Here is a 20,104-nt window from a genome sequence, read left to right on the forward strand (position 1 = left end):
CTTTGTGCTGACAGACTCGATCTAATTTGGTTCTTATCAGCTCATCCTGTGCAGGCTGTAGTTACACTAAAGGATTTGATTGAAACTTGGGGAAGAGGATGAAAAAACACCAGATAACCAACACCCTTTAAATTGCCAGGCTTTTCTCACAGTCGACAAAGACAACTGCTGGAGGTCCTTGTAAATAATGGCTGTGTCCTCTAGTGAATCCAGCACCTATAATCTATAATACTCTGTGCTATTCCCAGCAAACGCAAGAAACTGCAAATACAATAAGTACTTGAATACACTGTATTATATGTTTGTGTAGGACGTTCTGGTCATTTTCAACCCTGAGAGGACAGACTTATCAAGCGGCCTTAACAGAGTTGGTGATGGACAGAAATATACACTGAAGCATATGTAAATTTAATGTTGTTGTCTTAGTGACAAGTCAAAGTTTCAAAAATGTTGTGAAAGTGATCTCTGTGTGGTGTTGTAAAAAAATAGTTTTGAACTGGGACCTGGTAATGTCACGTTATATTAGCATTTATTTTCAAGTTTTTCCATCCTCATGTTAGCGAATAAAGAACAAGGGGAACCCTCATCCCACGAGATCTAATTTATGTTTGTTTCTACTTATTTGTTAAAAACGGATTCATTTTGTAGAGGTACAAAATACTATGTAGATTACTTTGAATGACAAACACAGTATATTCTGTAGAGGTCAAGTTTAGAGCAAACTGTAATAACAGGATGAATATAACATGGTGATAATGCAGTTTGCAAGCCGTTTCTATTGATGTGTTGGGTTGAAATCAAATAATTGCAATTTCAATAGAAAAGACGGTGAATAAAACAGAATACTGATGCTGTTGTGGAGAAAGTGAAGGGTCTCTGAACAAATCAGCCAGGGCGTAAATGAAGTAAGTGGCGGTGGTCACTGGGCAGTGAAGGTCACTAGAGGGATTTTGGCCATAACTTCAAATGACGACAACATTTTGACAACACAATTATGTGGGAAGGGTTTATATCCAAAAAGGTCAAAAGGGCCGGCAGGTAATGAACAAAAAGACAAAAAGACAAAAATAAACGAGATCCACAGTAAATTAGTGATCATTAAAGTTTTGTTGTATTCATTCTTTACGCCAATTTTATTATCGCTAACAGAAGAACTACTGTTGGAGACTTTACTAGGCATGTTTTACTTTTCAATGACAAAATATTTGAAATATATCTAAATATTATCTCAACAGGGTAATTGTGAGGGCTCAGCTGCTGCTCTTCTGTCAGTTTGTCGTGCACTGCATTTGCAGGCAGAGACATATTGGAAAAACAAGCAGCTTTTGCCTCTCTTGGGAAAAGCACAGAAGTGATTTTGTCACCCATGTTTGACAACTTCCCCCTTTCCCAAAGCATCTGACCTTCATATTTAATGTAAATGTCACAGTTTAAAGTGTAAATTCAACGGGAGAAACTTTCTTTTGCAGATACCTACTCCATCTAGATTCAACCATTCTCCAAGAAGAAGAATAAAGCACAATCAACAGACCAAGCCATATAAACATAAGTATACAGTGTACAAGAACAAACACAGAGACAAAGGTACAGGCTAAATTTCATGTAACATACTTCTTATGCCCCTATAATTGGCACAAAATAAAGAACATTTTAGCTCGAAAAGGAGTGAAGACGAAGAAACTTATTTACTATTAATTATATATTGCGTAAAATCAAAGATGTAGAACCTTTATCATAAGATCATTTTTGATCAGACTGTTTTGCTTGACAGCACATAAACAACATTGTGTGTTTAGTGGATTATGTGTATAATCTTTTTTTTTTTAAATCCACAATTCATTGCACTAAAAGCTGACACAATACCGTACTGAGCGTATAATAGTCATACAATCATTCTGGCATCATAATTGAAACCTTGTTGGGAATTATACCCATGTTGAATATTTATGGTGGTTAAAAAAACAAAAAACAAACAGGCTTAAGCCGCTCCACTATAGTACTAGGCTTGACTAGTGTCCAGATTCTTTAAGTAAGTAGTAATGTGCCCACATTAGAGCCTACCTTTCTTTTTTTGTCTCTCACTTGACACACGACTCCTGTCTTCACCAAGGTCTTAGTTGAAATGGTTATTCGCTGTTAAATATTTGTTGTATTTGGTTGAAAACAGCACTAAGCCTCACTATAATAAGACTCTCTCAGCCTTTTACACACGATCCCTAATTCACTAAGAGCCTATTTTCTTAAACAATCCCTTTAAAATGTGATATTTTGGTTTTGTCGTAGAAAGGTGCACTTGCTGCAAAACACAACGTGTGTGACCTACTTACCTGGCTCAGTCCTTTTTGTCCCCATTTAGTGTACATGCCCACGGGCTCAGAGGAACAGGGGAGGGACAGGGAGGGTGGAAGAGGTACCTGCCATTAAAAGATGGTTAGACACTCGAGTTAATGTGTATTTCTGTATTTCTGACCTCGTGCAAAGCAAACTGTCTTACTCATTCCCCATGGAACCGCCTCCCCTTAAACCAATTCTCCATCCCATCAGATCACTTGTAGTCTGTCATTTTGTGATTCGCTTCAGTCGTGGTGTCACTGCCCGCCAACACACAACCTCTAAACCGACTCTATTTATTCTGCCAGACAAGACAACTCAAATTTCCTGGCAGCCCCAAGTCTGTCTACTTCCCAGTGATGTATCGACTGAGGGCAGTGCCAGTTATTCTTTGCGGCTCAGTTCGTTGTCGTGACCCAAATTCCCCCCTCCCAGTTTGCTCATTAATTAGCTGATGCAGGGCTGCTTTCCCCGGGGAGGAGAGAGATTGAAAAAGCTCATTAAAGGATACGTCGATAATGCTACATCATCCTCCGATCCGGAATGGGGATGCATTGCTCACTTTGGCATAAACAAAGCTATAGGTGTGACAGCCGTGCCCCAACAAACCAGCTTTTTCTTTTTTGGTTAGGGTTTGGTGATAAGATAGATGAAGGTTTTACCATCTTTTGATCAGTCAGGTCTCAAGTACCACTGAAAGTACAGGGTTTATAGAAAGAAGTCAAATTGAATGTCATTTTTAATGCCCTAATATTATATTTCAATACCACAAATGCAGAAAAAAGGCGCATCATAAATTTCTTAAGATTTGCAAACATTTCATCAGAGGAAAGAAAATTAGACAAAACGGGAAACTTTTGAGCAAATGTATATGTTTCAGGCAGAACTGTAACTGAATGTTTTAGACCATCATTTTGTTGAGCAAGGTCATAACTATCCAATAAATGTAGATGTAATGCTTTTTAATGATATTTGATCTTGGCAAAGTTAATGTAATGCTTTTTAATACCCGGGGAAACCTTTTGAAGTAACAGTACTTTTGCAAGTGTTTTTTTTTCACTTACTTCTACTTGACTAATATTAAAATGACGTCCTGGTATCTCCATCTTACTTGAGTTAAAAATAAAAAAAAAGAGTAACTCATTCCACGGTGGGTAAATCTTTAAGTGACAAATCTTCATTTTGGAAAATAGATGTATCGTTTCCTTTATTCTTCATAATTATTTCCTTTTATACGTCTCTATGGTATCTTCTTTGACAATATTACAATTTGTTTTCTTATAATTTATGTCACTACTAGACATAAATCAGACTTTTACCCTTAAACAGTTACTCAGGACTCAAGTAACATTTTCTCCAAGTACTTTTTTACTCTTGAGTAAATATTTGGGCCACTGCTTTTTACTTCTACTCAAGTAAAATTATTTTAAAGAAACATAACTCTTACTTCCCCACCTCTGCTTATGTGACAATGAAAAGTAAAAGTCTTAGGTTTGAAACCCGGCCTGGTGGAGTACTGCTGTGCTGCATGTTCCCCCCGTGTCTGTGAGTTTTATTCAATAAACTAAACTGTTAGTCTGGTACGGCTCCTATTGATAAAAGAAAACCCCAAAGAACTTGCTGACACCAGTAATTCAAGTACTTAAGCACAGTTGAAACACAGATGACTTGGTTTCGTGACAATTTAATGATCATAAATCATAAACAACAACAGTCTTTTTAACATGACATTAATAGCAAATTGGTGTTAACAGGCATACCAGTAAACATTATGGACATTTGCTAAATGTCAGGGCACAAGTGGTAATCCGAAGTGGGGCGAGCTAAGGCTGCATTAAAGAGTGGCACAGTTCCACTCATTACGTAATCACCCCATCCATTACAAACCCCATTTAACAAAGCAGAGAACCATTTGCCTGACAATTCTTTGTGCTTGCTTTTTTTTTTGGAAAAGAATCCAAAGCACTAAAATCATAAGTGCAAAGACATCACCTGATAAGTGAGTCACTCTGTTCAGTTCTCTGTGCTCACGTTCACACAGCCAGCTGCACCGTACCTTGTGTTTTTCTCTATCCTCACTTCTCTAAAGGCATTGTCTCAGCATCTGTGGCACATCATCTACAGTACAAAAGTTGTACAAAAATTGCATTGATCTGCATTTAGAGTGTTAAGTGTATTTAAAACTATAAACTGATTAATTATATTAATTATTTACATTAATTAACATAGTACGTTTCATAATGCTACAAATACAGAACTGATCAGGCTTCTGTTAGCAGTTTAGCAATATTAGCTCATTAGGCAAGTTAGTAAACATGCATTACGTTGCCTTTATGGAATGATCCAGTCATCATTCACTTACTAAACAATAAAGTAAATATAATTTTGGAATTCATAAAATGTATTTCATTAAATATTTGTAAATGTATTAAAAAGCTAAGAGAATACATTTACATTGTGTGCATTTGCATTTACATTTAAATCTATGAAAAGGGTTTAAAATAACCCTGACTAATGTGGATATTTTCCTGGGAAGATCAGGCCTGCAGTTTAGAGGCTGACTGAGCTTCAGAGCTCACACAAACAGTAGATCCAAATGGTCTGATGCTCAGTCCGTGTGTGATGGGCTCAGGCCAGAAAGAAGATGGGGGAGACGCACACTAAAAGAAAAAAGAAAAAAACTAGTGCTTTGGGAGCAATGACTTCCTCCTTGTCATAGTGCTTTTGACATGAGACAGTCCTACACCACGGTCACACAATCCTCTGCGCACAATGATCTTTTTTCCCCTTAGAATTGCACTCTACAGTATATTTTAGCTTAATCATTCCCCATTATTGCTGCAATATTCAAAGATCTGTCATCTATGGAAGACAACAATGCAGCATCTTTCCAAGTCAAACCAATTACAGATGGTAGGTTATTGCACACTGATGAATATATTTCTGATCGTAGCAGACTAAGCTATTTAGTAATTGGTAAATTCAATATTTTACCAATAAAACAGAGCTGCTGTACTAACAAGGTTTTCAAAGGAAAAAGGCTAAGGCGGCCTTGAGGCTCACAAGGAAATCCCTGTTGAATACTGTAGAGTGAAAAGTAGGGACTAGAGGGTGTGTGTGCATAGTAACCTGTGGAGACCGAACTCTTTTGGCTCGTCTGGTAGTGGATTGCTAAGACACAATGTCCTGGTTTGAAGCTCCATCCTGAGCGCCACTGGGTATTGATGGAGGATGGTGGAGTGGATGAGAAAAGCTGTCTCCACAATCCAGATCTTCATCCTTAAAGATCAGCACATTGTTTATTATACAGACTTTAGGCAACGTTTTTGGGAACATTGGGTTGATATTAGATGGCCAGGATCCCATTTTACAGGATTCCCGTTTGACAAATTACGAGTTATTAAAGCCCCAGTGTTGAGCCTTCACCCCTACACCCAAAGATTCGCACCGTGTCTGCAGTCTCCTCCCCTTCAGTGTGCTCTGCTGAGCGACTGTACAGCTCCATGTCCGACAGTGCGCTCTCCTGGGCCTCATCCTCATAATCAGTGTGGTAGTCAGACTCCTCTGAAGAGAGGGAAGCAGTGGACACCAGGAAGGAAAGATTCACATCATACGTGAAACAGCACAGTGTAAAAATATAAAAACCCACGGAAGCCGAAAGGCAGTGGTGTTGGTGACTGAATGACTCAGAAGAAAAGGACAGTTTAGTGAGTGAGAAGGAAGATGTTAGGAGGATGGAGGGTTTTTAAATCTGAAGAGCCAACAATGTCAGGTTTTTCGATGTGGAAATGAATATTTTAAACTCACCATCCATTACAGCTGGTTTAACAGGCTCGATGCGAGACACTATTTCTGCCAGGTCAGTGAAAGAAGCATTGGGGCATGTTACCACCTAAAGGAACACAGAAAGCCACACATAAATATGTAAAGTCATAGTGTCAATAATGTTTTTATATTTTACACTAGCCTAAATAAGATTGAAGAGTTAATTTGCTAAAACTGAGCACCATCCTCTTTTTATCGAATCGACTAATGTTTTATGGACTTTTGTGTTTTTTATTTATGTTTTATTGATTTATTGGTGTTTTGACTCTTGGGTTTATTCTGTGAAGCGGCCGACAGTGCACCATGTGAATGTTGTAAGATACTATATAAATTACATTTTATACTAGTTTATAGTTCTAATACTTTTTCAAATCCACTTTTCCTTGACATTACCCGCATTACCAGTAGTCAGAAAGCTTAATCAAACTTTGGTTCTTTAATTTATGTTCCTACAGTATTATTTCTACAGTCCTTACATTGTTCTTGCTTTGCGTGTTGTGAAACTCCTCTTGGTGTCTGTCCTTCAGCATTTTCTCTACCACTCCACTGCGACGCCACACATCAAACACTGTTTTTCCGTGCTGGTATCCCACCTCCTGTCAAGAAGTGATACAAAAAAAAAACCATGAACATGAATCAAGACGACAAAGCATTAAAAGTCAAACATACAACTTACAGAGATTTCATCAAACTTTCCAAACTCCAGAGTTCGATATCGGTCGATCGGAGGCCGGATGTACTCGCAGTAATCACTGTTCTTCACCAACTCCAGCTGCCTCACACAGCAGACGTATGCCAAACGAGTCTGGATCTCAGCCATGTTCAACACCTACAGCAAAGTATGATCAGTTACAACATATGCGTGATGCTCCTGTTTTCTGCTCCACTTCTCAGGGCTCCACTGCCCTGGTGGAGGAGAGAACGTCAGCTGGATGAGGGTCTCAACTTTCAGCACATCAGACATGCATGTATGTAGTAATTACAGAGCAATTATTAATCAATCAGAACTTCATTTATAGAGCACTTCATACAAAGTTGTAGTGCAATTATACGTCGGCAATGCAGTGTTATATGCTCATGCTAAAACAAAATGTGAAATTCCAGCAATACTCTCCTGAGCCATGGTACATAGCTCCAAAACTTTGTCAGACTATACGTCAATATAAAATGACGGCATGAGCTCTCTCATTAGCCAGTAGGGGTCCATTTGTGTTTATTAATGGATAAAGATTAGATGAAGTAAAACAGTTTAAGTATTTCAGAGTCATCTTTGATTCAAACATAGATTTTAAGCAGCATATTAACAAACTTGTACATATTATCTAATCAAGATAAAGATGAGTACATCAGTGGGTTCAGACTAATTAAAAAATGATCAGATGCTCCTCGAGGGCAAAATCCATGAAAACATGGCCTGAGAGGAAAAATGCAATGTCCGAGGCACTCTGATTGTGGAGATAAAAGTCCTTTATTGCATGCGGGACGCCAACGTGTTTCGACTTGGCCGGGTGTTCATCAGGGCAAGTCACTTCCAGTGAAGGGTAACCCCCCAAATAAATAATCAGTGGTTTCAGAAAATCTACCTCATCTTAAGAGTTTTAAACAGTCTTGCTCCTTCCCTCTTAATGAATTTATTTATATTTTTTAAACTAACATTTGAGTAACAACAGAGCATTGTGTATCAGAGGCACACAGACATGGAACATACAGCCCATGGCAATTTACAGCTTTAAAAGGCTCACTAAAACTAAAAAATCTCTGTGTGGCAGTAATGTCTGTGTTTTTCTGTCTACCATGTCAAAATGTAGGTCTTCAGCCTTTACAATTTTCCTTTAATAAAAAACCACAATATTTTTCTTCCATTTGTTCAATCCTTTACCTTTACTTTCTCAGCGAGTGGGTTGAGACGTTTCCAAAGCAGCCACCAGCCGGAAAGTGAGTCACCATAATTAGTCAGGTTGGTTTCATCGCGACTTCCCACGTCAATAGCTATCACCACTTTGGCCCCCATGGAGCGTGCTACATCAGCTGAGATGAAACACAAACAGGTGAGACTGAGAAGTGACGATTATACATCATTGTAGAGGTTTTCAATCAGGCTAATTTGACTGGCTAGATTTAGTTGTGGACATCACGTCTGCTCGCTCTCAAGTCAAACGGTAACACTGGAACAACAGTACGGCTTAATGCAGTCTCATCAACGACAAAATCTCTATGGACGACTAAGAGAGAATAAATCATCGAGTAAAAAGTGATCAGGGTCCAGTTTTACACACCTGGCAGGTTGTTGATGTAGCCTCCATCCATCAGCAGGTGTCCATCTTTGGGGTCACAGAGAGGAGGCAGATACCCAGAGAGAGACATGCTGGCCCGAACATATCGCCACAGGGAACCTACAACAGCAGACGGACTTGAGTTCAACCATTTTCAAAGGTATAGTCCATGAATATTAATTTACCGTCTGTGTGCACTCTCATAGTAGAGGAGCTGATGTCAGTCGTAATATTAAAATATGGTATCCAAAGATCCTTTCAAGAAAACAACATTATGCAAATGAGTGTCATTTGACAATAGTGCCTATTTTTTTTATTTTCATCCTCACTCACCTCTATTTGTTTGCTTTTGAACAAATTGCTGAGGCTTGAATTAAAGGAAGCACCAGAAAACATTGACGTGATTGGGTAGGTTAAATCCAAAACCTTTTTAAACACTGATGTCATTTCCTGCAAAGAAACATAAAAGCTTAGTCAGTGAAGTGTTTACATTTGATCATTTGTCAAATTAAAAACACTATCGATGGTGAAGAGACATTTGGCACCAACCATGGCCCATTCTCTCGCTCTAATCCTCATTCGGCCGTGGGTTCGGTCTTCTGCATAAAGTGCACCCATCAAGGAGCCTATGGATGTACCACCAATAATGTCCACAGGAATCCCAGCCTCAGACAGAGCACGCATGATGCCCACCTGAGAGCAGCCTCTGGGCAAGACAAGCATCAGAAAATAAATAGAAACATGTACAAGAAGCATAATGAAGCTGGATATTTCCGAATGCACAGAATAAAACCTCATGCAATAGCATTAGATAGGTACATTACCTTGCCCCTCCCCCTCCTAAAATAATTGCAATAGTGTTTCCAGTTAGGACTCGAGCCAAGCGGGAGAAATCTGAGTGGCGGTCAGCTGGCTTTTCAAACACACGTTGATACAGTTCATGCTGAAAAAAACGCACGAAAGGAAGTTCAAACTGGAGATGTGCCAAAAGTAGTCTTGCAAAAATCATTGAATATAAGTTTTTACAAGCTTGGGCAGGCTCCTTTTTGAGAAGATCCTTCTGGGGCAGGAGAGGTGCAGGTGTCTGGAGATCCAGCTCCTCATATTTAGCCATTCCACAGTTCCTTTGGGTGGAGGGCCGTCTTCTCTGTGCAACAACACCAGCTGCTTCTGAGCCCGCACAGCACTGCCTTCCAACATGCGCTCCAGCTGCAGCACAGGCAACACACGTGCATGTGTAAAGCAGTGCAACAAATGCATTGTTTTTAGCATCTCCCAACTAACTAGAAAATGCAGAAAATCTTTGAGAGTCTAACACGTCAAAACAAGGCACATAAATATTTGTTTGTAAAGTTTACTGTGCTTATTTGTCAAACAAGGATTATTCCAAAATCAAGGTTGAGAGGGACTGGTCGTCTGGCTTGAGTAAAACAAGGTCTAAGTGTGTGCCTAAAGATGAAAATCAAGATGAAGGATGAGTCACGCTGTGGCTGTGCAAATATCGATCCAGTGTTTCATTTCTCCAGGCATCTCCTGTTAAATGGGGACACATTCTTTTCTATTATCTATGCTTTTGTTTTTTACCATTGACAGCAATTACTCCTCAGTCCTGCCTAGATGGATGTACTAGTCTTTATTCCGCATACTGCACTCCTATCAAAGACAACTTTTTGCAAGACCATCTACAAAAGACCACCAGTAATGTTAATGTTGAATGGGAACAGGCATGTTTTAAGTATAGTGCAAGTCACATTTGCATTAGAGCTGTTTTTTTGATAAAACATTTTTTTTTTTTAATCAATTTAACACAAAATAACTGCTCAGTGTAAATTTGTTTTTAAAAATATATATATTCATTGTTTTTAGTTAAAGTGCATCAACAACCCTTGAAAAGTAGCAATGGCAATCACTGTAAAAAAAAATAAAAAAGATATAATAAAATAAAACAGAAACAACACAAAGTGTGCAGTTTGTAACAAAAAAATGTAAACATCCAAAATATCATACAATAAAAGAAAATCTAAAAAATATTTTTTCTTTTTTTGTGCCCAGCCCTACTTTGCATTGCCACCTCGTAAAAGCCTGATCTCATCAGACATATGACGCTAATAGGGTCAGGCCTGGTTAGTATCTGAATGAGAAACTGTAAGGAAATACCAGACGCCTGGTTCACAGGCATGTGAGTGTGTGGTTGGTGGGAGGAACATTAGCAGCATTAGCATGTTTGCAGCCACTGTCTACACCAAGGGCAGCTGTGGCTACAAAATGTCCAAAGCTTACCACCACAGAGAATGGAGAGAATTAACCATTATGAAAAGCCTATACAGTACAAACAATATTCCTTTTCCCTTGTGACTTGCCGTCAAAATATATTGAACATATATTAAACAGAGAACATCCATTGAAATCAAAATGAATGCGTCTGGTCTGGTAGAGATAAAAAAAAAGTTTGTTATATAACCTCGCCATAATAAAAAATAATGAACAGCAAGTGCTATATGCCATAGACAGACACAGGGTCAGGTTTGAAGTAGTGATGGACGAAATGACCCAAGGTATTGACACGACTATCAAGCACAGAAAGCAACACCTCGGCTGAGCTGTGTTATGGGCATTTTAAGAAAAGTCACTTGACCAACACTTTCCCCGTATAATTTTGTATCATATAGTGTCATAAGCAACGCGCAGCAGCAGGTTGAACAAGAGCCTATCAACACTGTGTGATACAGTGTGATACAATTATGAAAGGGTGCGACACACACTTTGAGGCATCATCTACCCCTCACTAGTTTGAACCTCTGGGGGAGCAGTTCTTCGCCTACTAACTAGAGATGCACTAATCCAGCTTTATTGTAGGGCTGAACGATAGACAAAATTTCATATCTCGATATTCATGGCAGACATCTCGATATCGATACAATACTATACGATATAACTATGGGTTAGGTGAAAACTAAGCATTTTTCAGAAAAATGAAATCATAATACAAAAGAGTGCAGATATATATATATATAATATATATCGTTCAGCCCTACTTTATTGCATCCGATGCAGTGGGATTGAGTATCAGTCGATATCCGATACTATCTGATTTCAAGGGCTGGGCAAAAAATCTATTTCATTTTTAAAAAAAATGGAGCTGGTAAGTAAAACCAATAGTATTAATCATTTGGATGTTAAAAAATCTTTGTTACAAACTTCACATTGTAGTCACTTTTCAGTTGTTTTTTTTTACAGTGATTGCCTTAACTAATTTTTAAGGTTTATTGATGCACTTTAACTAAAAACAATTATATTTACAGTCAGCAGTTATTTTGTTTTAAATGGGGGAGGGGGGGTGTCAAATCGAATCGTCCATCGAGTTCTATATAAAAATAACTCTATTTACGCTCTACAAGAGACTTGCTTACTGCATCAGAAAACATTTTTAGGCCTCGCACCCCAAATATGACTCGTCACCGTCATCTGCAGTTGTGCACTATAAAGAAAAGCTTGCAGGTGTCAACCAACTTTCTCCGCATGATCTATGAGCGTCTCACCTCACCAACGGCCGGATCCTGCTCCCCGAGTCCCACGATTATGATACAGTCAGCCTGACGGATGCACCTTTGAGTCCACGGAGTCAAGGTGTAGTCTGTTTGATACAACACTATGCGATGGATGTCTTCTTGTTGGCCTAACCAGCTGGACAGACGGTATTCATGAACACTGAAGACAAAAAGATAGAAATCCATTTAGGGACAAGGTGCATCGAGTTATCTGGCAGAATTTCTTTTATAAATATGTTCCCAAAACAGTGTGCCTGAAGAGAATCTAATGACACACCTGGGATAGCAGCAAAACAAGGAAACAGCCATAATACCTGTCAAGTGCTGCCACTCCAAGACGCTGCTTGATTACATCACTGGTCAGCAGCAAAGTGGGACCTATATGGGTGGATAAATAATGGTCAATTAAACATTTCAATGTACAACGTATTGAAACCAAAAGGACAAGACGAGAGCAAACTATCAGACCAATGTGCTAAACAATGTAATACGACACCAAAGTGCATTTACCTATTGCAACGAGGGCATGCTGCAGCTCCAAAGTAAACGCAGTGAGGGGAACTTCCTCAGAAACAGGCAACACGGCCACAGTGGAAAGGTTGGAAGCTTGGTTTCCTGAATCCCACTTGCTACCAGGCAGGGCCAAACTGCGGGCTGTGCATAAAAACATCATTATGAATCCATTTTATTTTTGTGTTGTTACATGATCAGAACAAACACTTTGAGCCGAGAGAGTGAAATGTTGAAGTTACACCTACCTGTAAGCGGACCATTGACCTGTCTGAGGATTTTCTCCCCAAGTAAGTGGATTAATCTGGTAACAATCTAATAAAGCAGAGAATAGAGATGTTCATTCAGACGTCGTGATCTCCGTGGGCATTGCCTTGATTTAACGTCCTAAACAATTTCTCTTGATCTCTACAGAGAACTTACACAAACACATTTCTCTTGAGAGCAGTACAGAATCATTTGTTCGACTCTGACCTAAATATCAACGAAACGCACCACTGAAATTGAGGAAAGACAAACCAACCTGAGGGAATTTCCTTTTTATGGAGCTCAGCGCTCCTTCTGGTAATTTGGCCAATTCAGAGTCTCGAACTGCGTGGACCGTGGTAGCTCTGTTCTGATGGGTGACAGCCTCAACCTGAAAAGAATATTCCTCCTCTTATTAAAGCCTTATTCATTATGAAATTATTACACAAACGATCATTTAAAGCCTCTTTCTATGCTCCACAAAATTAATACCTCTGTTAATGGGAACACGTGACATTCTATTACTTTCAGAGTAAATAGACTGAACACATCTTTCCATGCTATTACGCTGTACTGACAACAACACCGTCACCACAGAACAAAAATGTCCTGCATGCTAGAAACCTTTATATCGATCTTACTCCCATCCCCATGAGGCCGCCTCCCTCCTCTACGTAACAGTCACCATAGCATCCGTACCATTACTATTATTAGAAGCGTTGCCAACAAGAAAAAGATCTTGTTTTGCACATATTACATGTGGGCAGCTTGGTATAATTTCCTGTGCTTTTATATTTGAATAAAAATTACCCATATCGAGCACGGTTGAGTTTAATGAACTAAAACCTAGTTACAGCCAAGGAAATGATGACTTACCACTCCAATCAGGTCTCCGCGACCATATTCTCCTATCAACTCTTTTTTTCCATCCTCTTTCAAGATCACAGAACGGAGACGGCCACTAAGCACGATGAAGGTGCAATCAGATTTATCGCCTTGCCTAAAACACACACCATAGAAATATTATCACAATTAAAAATGTAATTATTGCTGTAAACATTACCTGTAAACAGCCCTTCCAGCTTCCACTGCCATCCAGTCAAGAGCAAAGTCTATCTGTCTGACGAAGGAGGACATTCTCTTCACAACTGTGTGCGCCACATTGAGCACAACTTTGGGCTCTACGCGCATAATCCTGAAGGTCAAGACAAAAGGGATAAATTTGTGCGTCACATTTTGTGCGAGACAAACCGGAGTGATGCGTCTTACTCATAAAAGTGTGTTTTTGAGATGGAGAGGAAGCTGCAGTCCCTTTGAGCTCGCACAGTAAATATCAGCGGTTCCCCCGTCAGCACGGCAAGTTGACCAACAAGTTCTCCAGGGTGGGTCACAAACAAACGGGTCTCTTCCTCGCGATCAATCATACGTTGGTAAACATGGAGAAGTCCAGATATGACAAACTGAATGCTTACTTCCTGAAAGGATGATGACAGATATAGGTGAGAACTGGTGCTGCATGAATCGACAGAAGCCAAATGTTTGTAGTTTTTACCTGGTCTCCTTGACGAGCAACAACAGATCCAGCTTTTACTTGATGCAAGGTCACCCTGCCATCAAGTAAACTTGGGTCCTGCAAATACAACGCATGCAATAATAATAAAAGAAAAAAGGACAATATTTGCAACACCCCTCCTGGAACCGCCACCTTAATGTGGAGGGGTTTGAGCCCGAATGATCCTGGGGGCTCTGTTGTCGGGGGCTTTGTGCCCCTGGTAGGGTCTCCCATGGCAAACGGGTCCTGGGTGACGGGTCAGACAAAGAGCGGTTCAGACGCCCCTTATGAGAGACCAACAGGCCCAGTTAGAATTATGAGGCCGTCCTTCTATGGACCCACCACCTGCAGGAGGAGCCATAGGGGCTGGTGCAATGTGATTTACCCGGTCAGGTGAAGAAAATGGATGGATGGATATTTGCAACAGTATTATTACTCAAAATAAAATGCAGTCTGGTTTATCAATATTAACGGTTTGTTTTGATGGTGAAACAATGCCACATATTGAAATATACAAACAAATATATAGTTTTTAAATAAAAAATACATCAAATTCATCTGGCGGCCTCCACGTCAGTGTCCCGCAACTCCCTTTTGTGAACCCTTGGTCTATGTTGTAGAAGGCAGTTGTTTCAGGACTGAGTGGCAAAAGCATTGACGGATTATATTTTGATTTGTCATATTAAATATGGCTTTTCCCGATTTTGGTTCAAGTTAAGTTATAAGTTAAGTTATACTGTATCAATATCTGTAGAGAAATCTCTGTCCAGAAATTAGTGAGCAGTGAGCTGCCAGCATGGGCCGGCCCTCGGGGACCCGTCTCCATGTGGAGCCATTTGACTAGATTTTTGAAGAAGGAAAATATTTAAACCTTGTGTGCTCCATTCTGCAGAGTTCATAAAAATGCACTGATATTAAACCAGTTTTTGTTGTTTTTTGGGTCGGTGGACCAATAAGTCGATTTTTGAGCCAAAATGGCCCTATAACACTGAAATTCCTGAAGTGGACACTATTCGAAGTATTTGGTGAATTGGGCATTGGAAGAGGCCAAACTATGTTTTTGAAAAATGCTTTATTTTTGAATGAGAGCAAATAGGTAATCATGGTCCTTGGGGTAATTTATGAATCTTGGACCAAAACTGCTGCACTTCAGCAAGATTCCCGTGTTCATTTACTCATGCCGTCCTGTGAATGTTATGTTATGATGTGGCCAATAGAAATATGATCAAATGTAAATGTTTGGGTGGTATTATTTTAAGACACTGTTTAATCATTCCTGTGATTTTGATGAAGATCAGACCACATTTTATGACCAATTTAGGCAGAAATGTGAGAAATTCCAACACGTTCACATGCATTTTCCTCCCACTGTATGTGTGTGCATTGCATTTGTGAAAAACCAATGAAAAAAAAAAAGAAATATGACTGCACAAATCAGATATCTAAACATACATTTTCCAATAAATAAACCATAAACATGTAATGCCGCAATAAGATCTGCACAACAAGGTTTTACGTAGTGTTGAGTTTCAGTTTTTTGAATAAGAGAAACTTCCAATATTCCCCACAACTGTATGTGCTTTTTAGTGTGATATTATTAAAACAGGAAAGTATGAACAAAAGGTTTTCACCGTGTCCCCACCTGCAGCTGAAAGATCCCCATCAGATCCTTCTTTGCGGCCTGTAGGATTGTGCTGCTCTTGCTGAGATGAATGGCGTCAGACTGCCCTCCGCTGTCAGTGTAATGAAATACCTCTGTTGGTGTGTGATGCATGGTCACGGTTTTCTTAAGACTGGACTACAGAAATAATGAACGTTAGTGCATGAAGCAATCCGGTGTGTAGTGTTAAGGATTAAACACGGAGACTAAAAGATGCCTCTCACTTTGGGTAAAACCGGACTAGGTGGAGTTTCATCAATCGTGACACGAGCTCGCTCACACACCATATTTAGGTCGTTACCTGCAACATATGAGTCCAGTTTAAAGTCTAAATAAGAGAAGAACCATAATGTTGATTTAGCGTAATAATCACAGACATTCCATATCTGTGACTGCTTACTGCTCACGCCCATGGTGGTTGGTGACCTACCTGTGCAGTCGAGGGGCACAGAAATGGATCGTTGCTTCCTATAGCTGTTTGACAGGCTGTCTTTAACGCCATCTCCTTCAACCATAATAAATCACAGCCATCAGTCAAAAATAAATAAATGTGACAATCTGATGCAGTTTAGATTTAGTAGAGGGTGCTGACCCGCATCAGACGGGAGCTCTGAGGTCCCAGCAAGTAACTCATCCTGAAAGTGCAGCCGACGAGTCACCTTCCCAGAACTGGCCTCACATATCACAGTGTTCACGTTTGTCAAGGGCACTGCCTGACACTCCTGTCGAAAGCAAACGCAGAGCATTACACAAGTCAGAAAACCAGATTGATGAGCGAAAATATTCAAAACGTGTATTAATTGATCAATTTCATACTGGATTAAAGAGCTCTGTTGTCAAACCCAGATAGTCATGCAGTGCCAAAAATGTGACTCTTTGAAGGCGCACCATAATAATCTGCAAAACAAAATTCAGTTGCAGGGGATAAACTGGAATATGTCTTTGCCTGTCATGTCATAGGCCATACCTGAATGACGCGAACAAGGGTTTCTGGATATTTTTTAAACACAGATTCAAAAGCAGATGCTGGCAGGCGTAATACGGTTGAGCGAGTAGCTGCCCGTGTCATCACAGTCTTATAAGGCGCAGGATAACCCTAGGAAAGTGAAGAGGGGTAAATAAGACAAGAATGCTTTTATATATGGAAGGCACTTTGTACAAATTACAAATCTAAATGAACGGCATTTCTTTAACCACTCTCTTCCCTGTGTGTCTTAAGTGTAAAACTGATGTGTGTTCAGAGATAATGGACTTAGATACTGGACTCAAATCCGACTTGAAATTCAAAGTATTTTTCATATTAATATAGAGATGGACTCTATGTCACTGATCCGAACTGTTTCTGAACTGATCCCCTAAAATGTGTACCGTGATAACATCCAGAATGCTCAGCAGGCTATGGACACTGTCTCCTGGCAGCACATCCTTTACCAGTGGTTCGGTGCCATCCTGAGAAAGTGAGAGTGAGTATTAAAAGTGGTTTAAAAGCAGCAAGTTTCTAATAAGCTTCTCCTACATACATTCTCATGTATGCAGAGTTCTAGTCGTCCATCCTGGACAACGTAGATGCTGTCGTCATCATCCCCAGGCCTGAAAAGACCTTCACCTTCCTGCAGCTCAATGAACACCATGTGACGACAAAGCTCAAGGAAAAGGGGCTTCTCGAAATGACCAAGGACTCTACAAGCACAGGCAAGAACATGACTGAAAAATAAGCGGAGGAGTTCAAGCGAGGTGTAAGTCTCGCATTCATTAAAACAGTACCTGACATTTTTAAGCATGTAAAGGACCTCAGATGGTAGGTTAGAGCTCTGCACATCGAACTCTGTTAGATCTGCCTCTAAAAGAGAGGGAGGTGGTTCTTTAGGTTGCAGAGTTGGGGGGTCCTTACGAATTCGCAAGATCCTGAAAAACAAAAACAAAAACAGATCATTTTGAATCCGAGCAGCTTAAACAAACCGGTATAATATGTATACATTTTTCCATAAGTACATTTGTTTCACACATTATGAACAGAAATACAATGGATACACAATCAATTATTGTTATGCTTGAATGGGAGTGGGATGATGTAGCACTTATCTGATCCCACCCCTATTTTCATAGATTTTTTAAAATACAAATTCTTGCTTGTGAATTATCCATATTTTCAGCTTTTAATTGTAATACCACAGGTGAAATTATCATCCCCGACTTCTACACAATTAGTGAGGTATGGTCGTGTCAGGGCACAACAAAGATTAGAATTGTTCATAACCAAAATGTTCTTAGCCATTTTGTTTTGTCTGTATCTGATGCGTGGTCTCCAACTTTCTCAGCAATTATTACTCCAAGAAATTTTGTACCTGTTTATCCTGTGTTATCAATCTGAAATTTTGATGCAGCATTTTTTTTTTTACAATTGCATGTCAAATTAACCTTGTGATGCAGATAGACCGATAAACAGATACTTTATTGTCAGATCCGAGGATCTGAAATGCGTTGTGTAAAGATCAGCAGCTCCATATATCCACAACGGAAAAACACAAAGTTTACTTCTACTAACTTAATCACATTTTTAAAACAAATTATTTCATTGCTTTAGTGCTTTGTTGTTAAGCTACGTTATGAAACCTGATTGTGATTAGCTAAAACGAAGTGCGCTTGATGAAATCATCAGCAAATATCCCAGTAAAATGTTGTCCTCTTCACAAACCCTTTAGCCTGGTGCCTTTCCAGATTGATATTACTGTGCTAATCATATTCACACTGTAATATCAATCTGACCTTTACCAGATAATTACATAGAAATAATGGAGTAACAAACAGTTGCATACTTGCGCGCTATGCTTAGCACTTTGGTTCTCTTGCGTATTCGTTGTAGTGGCTTGGATACAGATGTCGATGAGGAGGAAGGGGTAGGGACAGATGAAAGCGTCTGGACCTGAAAGAAGTACCAATCACTTGTTTTAGTTTTCCTGCTTCATCCATCTAATCTGTTTGCTGAATAAAAAAACCTTTCGCATGATCTTTCTTCCATAGAATAGCACTTTATCTCTTTTCCTGAAGCGGTAATGTGGGACGCCCGGCTGCTGTTCACCTGTTGCCATGTTTCATAGAGTCAGACGAAGGGATAAAAGTAGCAAAGAAGCTTGTCTTAGGTCAGCATCAAAAACAGGAAACAACTCACGAGCTTGTCTGTATCTTCTGTAGAGAAAGAGCACTACAATCCCAGTCAGTGCAATGGCTACAACAGCTCCAATAAGCACACCTGTAAGCTACAAATAAAAATACATTTAGTCAAAATAATGCATTAATAAATGGATGGAAAAAATGTACAATAACATACCATTGTGGTGTGCATCCTCTCTTCCACAAACTGTTGCACTCGCTTTGCAAATTCATTTTTACTATTGACCAACATCTAAATAGAAATGCATTCATAAGCCAAGAACTATTAACAAGAAACACATTTTAAATATTGAGGAAAATCTTAGTTTACACTTCTGGTCCATCCACAAAATTCACTGTCTTCATCCGAACCGTTGCATTCCATACTATAAACAAATTGATGAAATACGTAGTTACATTGACAGATCGAAAACAATGTTGATCACGTGACGCTGATATAAGTTCAGGAGCAGCATATACAGGAGTAACCACTGACAGAAACCCGTCTTAGCTACATTTAGAACATTTTCAAAGCACCTTGACACGTATGACACAACTGGGTCACAGCCGTACAAGCATTTTCAATATGTGTCAGATGTTGCATGATTCTGGACTACCAGCTGTGAGCTAGTTGCATATTAGCAAAACAGCAGCAGCTAGCATAGCAGCCGAGGAAGACACTCCAGCTTCCTCAAATTGACAGCGTCGGTCCCTGCACTCTGACGATTAACACATAAAAACGCAAACTTACGTTCTGAGTTTTTCATTTGTTTTGCTCCCAGTACAATATGTGCTGTCGACAACTATTGAAGCAGCAGCGGAGTTAACCGGTAGCTAAAAGTTTTTTATACTAACATCATCCACACCATCTTTGTCCCGCCCATAACTCATGATTCTACCAATAGAAATTTGAATGCGTGATGTTGCTATGATACAGACAGCCCTCAGCCAATCAGAAGCGCACTCTAAACAACGCACATTACATTTCCTCTGTTTGCAAAATTTAACA

At 39.6% G+C, this 20,104-nt stretch overlaps 1 protein-coding gene across 1 annotated transcript; it reads right to left on the reverse strand.

Moving 5' to 3' along the window:
• Nucleotides 1–5,342: 5,342 nt before the first annotated feature.
• pnpla7a (patatin-like phospholipase domain containing 7a) lies at nt 5,343–19,969 on the reverse strand. The gene is made up of 36 exons (XM_079582555.1): nt 19,847–19,969; nt 19,427–19,481; nt 19,274–19,348; nt 19,115–19,202; nt 18,942–19,024; nt 18,762–18,868; nt 17,710–17,850; nt 17,466–17,625; nt 17,314–17,394; nt 16,913–17,041; nt 16,762–16,842; nt 16,538–16,667; nt 16,376–16,450; nt 16,170–16,246; nt 15,928–16,083; nt 14,286–14,363; nt 14,003–14,208; nt 13,797–13,928; nt 13,610–13,733; nt 13,011–13,124; nt 12,736–12,802; nt 12,488–12,631; nt 12,292–12,355; nt 11,969–12,137; nt 9,456–9,638; nt 9,254–9,372; nt 8,979–9,135; nt 8,763–8,879; nt 8,615–8,684; nt 8,433–8,549; nt 8,036–8,184; nt 6,833–6,985; nt 6,633–6,752; nt 6,139–6,223; nt 5,780–5,895; nt 5,343–5,610 (listed from the first exon to the last, which is right to left on the reverse strand). Exons 2-36 carry the CDS (start codon nt 19,478–19,480, stop codon nt 5,503–5,505), a joined length of 4,029 nt encoding a protein of 1,342 aa, XP_079438681.1. The 5' UTR covers nt 19,481; nt 19,847–19,969; the 3' UTR covers nt 5,343–5,502.
• Nucleotides 19,970–20,104: the final 135 nt, after the last annotated feature.

Source organism: Gobius niger, assembly GCF_951799975.1.
Source record: "Gobius niger genome assembly, chromosome: 2".
In the NCBI taxonomy this organism is placed as follows: domain Eukaryota; kingdom Metazoa; phylum Chordata; class Actinopteri; order Gobiiformes; family Gobiidae; genus Gobius; species Gobius niger.